Source organism: Poecilia formosa, unplaced genomic scaffold, assembly GCF_000485575.1.
Source record: "Poecilia formosa unplaced genomic scaffold, Poecilia_formosa-5.1.2 Scaffold593, whole genome shotgun sequence".
NCBI lineage: Eukaryota > Metazoa > Chordata > Actinopteri > Cyprinodontiformes > Poeciliidae > Poecilia > Poecilia formosa.
In genome coordinates, this window is record NW_006800532.1 from 246,196 (window position 1) to 248,358 (window position 2,163).

Genomic DNA, 2,163 nt, shown 5'->3' on the forward strand with positions numbered 1-2,163 from the left:
GAGGTCGTCAGCAGAACCTGATGCACTGAGGAGGAGATTCAGCTGCTGGATCCAGGTGTGTTGGACCAGGGAGTCTAAGAGCTGCAGGACTCGGACCTCCAGGACCAGGATTGCCCAGCCCTGGTCTAGATCTATGCTGTCTATATCTACGCTGGCCTCAGGATGACCTTTGGAGAGCAGGAGACCCGGGAACTCCAGGCCTGATTTTAGTCCCTCCCAGTGGAGGCACTGGGGGGCGCTATAGCACCCTCAGGAAATATTAGTTAGTTGTTTTTTTTCCCATCTAATTTAACATTTTTACTTTGTAGTTGTGGCATTTAACTCAAAAGACCAAATTTTCAATAATTTTTTTTTCTTCTAATTAAAAAACTCTTCATGCAACAGGAGTTGAACTTTGCTGATGCGTTTTATTTCTTCCGGGAAGCAAACTGGAGGAACCTGCAGTGCAACTATGGATCATTTTTTGCAACCAAAAATCCCACGGATGGAATGAGGGAGGAAGATTTTTTAGAAGCAGATTCCGACCAACAAAGAAATATTCATCTGGATGAAGGAGATCAGCTGTCCTTCCACTAACAGTGTTGGCACCAGATGGCTAGCAGATCTTAGCAGAAGTCCTGCAGACACCTCCTGACTCTGTAACCCCTTCAGCATTGGGTTGGAAATTGGATGTGAATTTATTTTAACGGTTTATTTACTAAACTCTATACAGTAAATGTTTATTAATGCTTTAACTGAACGGCAGAACATCAGATTATTCACTCTGCTTTATTGGTCACTGCTGATGTCAGAGGTTAAATGCATCCCTGTGTGTGAGAGTGAGTGTGTGTGTGTTGATCCTTCATTGCCCCCTCAGTAAAATGTGTAGCTCCCTGTTACCGCCTGCAGGAGCCGCCGCTGTCTCTCCACGCCTGAATCACATCTCGTGTTTGTCTGCAGGTTTCCTTTCATCGCCATCTCCATCGGCTTCACCATCAACAAAAGGGTAAGATTTGGTCACATGACTCCGTCCATCAGTCTGGTGGAGCCCCCTGGTGGCACAAACGGACAAAATATTTTCAAATTGAGCAAAGAATCTGATAACTAATCAGATAACTAGTAAAAGCTCAGCCAAGCTTTATGTAGAGACAGACAGGGCTAAGGACCAAGAGACGGGGTCAACTGGAGAAGCACAACCATTAGTTGATGGCAGCATTGTGTCGGCATCACAGCTAACAGACCCAGTGTATCTTCTATGTAGAGAAAAATAACAGAGAAAATAAATGCAAAGATGCAGATCGAAGAAAAGTAGGAGGAGGTGTGAAAAAGTGGACAGTTTGTCCTCCAGCAACCTGCAAATAGTTCAGGAAAAGCTGATGGAGCTGATGAAGGTCCTGATGGAGAAAAGTTCCTGCCAAAAGATTCATGGATTCGATTCTAATGCTGCAAATATTCTAGAGATGAAGGAAGGAAACCCTAGAAACCAATATGGGATTTAAATAACATCCTGGTTAAAATAACTCAGAGCTTCTTTACTTCATCACTGGAGGATCATTTGACCCACATCTGTGATCCACTGATCAGGTTCTGGTCCGGAAAGAACAACTTCAGTCGGGTCAGAATTTGAAGCAGGAAGTTTGGAGCCTTCCAGCTTTAATGATTCAGGTTGAAGCCTCAGTTCTGGAGAAACATCAGTGAGCAGCGGATCTACAGGAGCCTGGAGGGGAACCGAATGTCCAAACCGCGTCGCTGTTTTCCTGTTCTGCAATTATTTTTCACAACTTTCTATTATTATTATAATGATGATAAAATTCTTATAGCTAAACTGCTTTAAGAGAAACCGAATGAAGTGTCCTAAGGAAGCAGTCTGCTGATGTCATCCTCAGGTGGAGGTGGGCGTGGTCTACAGCTGCCTGGAGGACAAGATGTTCACAGCCCGGCGGGGCAGGGGGGCGTTCTGCAATGGGGAGCCGCTGCAGGTTTCTGATCAGACGGGTCAGTCACCAATAATCACCAATAATCTCCTGAGAGCAGCATCAGACCCAACCTGTCGATTCCAGATGTTCATCGCTCCATCATCGCCACCGAGTTCGGATCCAACAGAGACCCAGAAGTCGTGGACAAGATCTTCAGCAGCCTGAGGAACATCCTGAGCCTCCCAGTGCACGGGTACTGTAGTACCTG

At 45.6% G+C, this 2,163-nt stretch overlaps 1 protein-coding gene across 1 annotated transcript in view; it reads left to right on the forward strand.

Annotated features, from left to right (window-relative positions):
• The window catches only part of LOC103129953 (inositol monophosphatase 1-like), a 9,312-nt gene that overhangs the window by 4,856 nt on the left and 2,293 nt on the right, over positions 1-2,163 (forward strand). Inside the window, exons 5-7 of the mRNA XM_007541208.2 lie at positions 940-985; positions 1,866-1,974; positions 2,040-2,148. Of these exons, the coding sequence (XP_007541270.1) occupies positions 940-985; positions 1,866-1,974; positions 2,040-2,148 (264 nt within the window). The remainder of the gene's footprint in view (positions 1-939; positions 986-1,865; positions 1,975-2,039; positions 2,149-2,163) is intronic.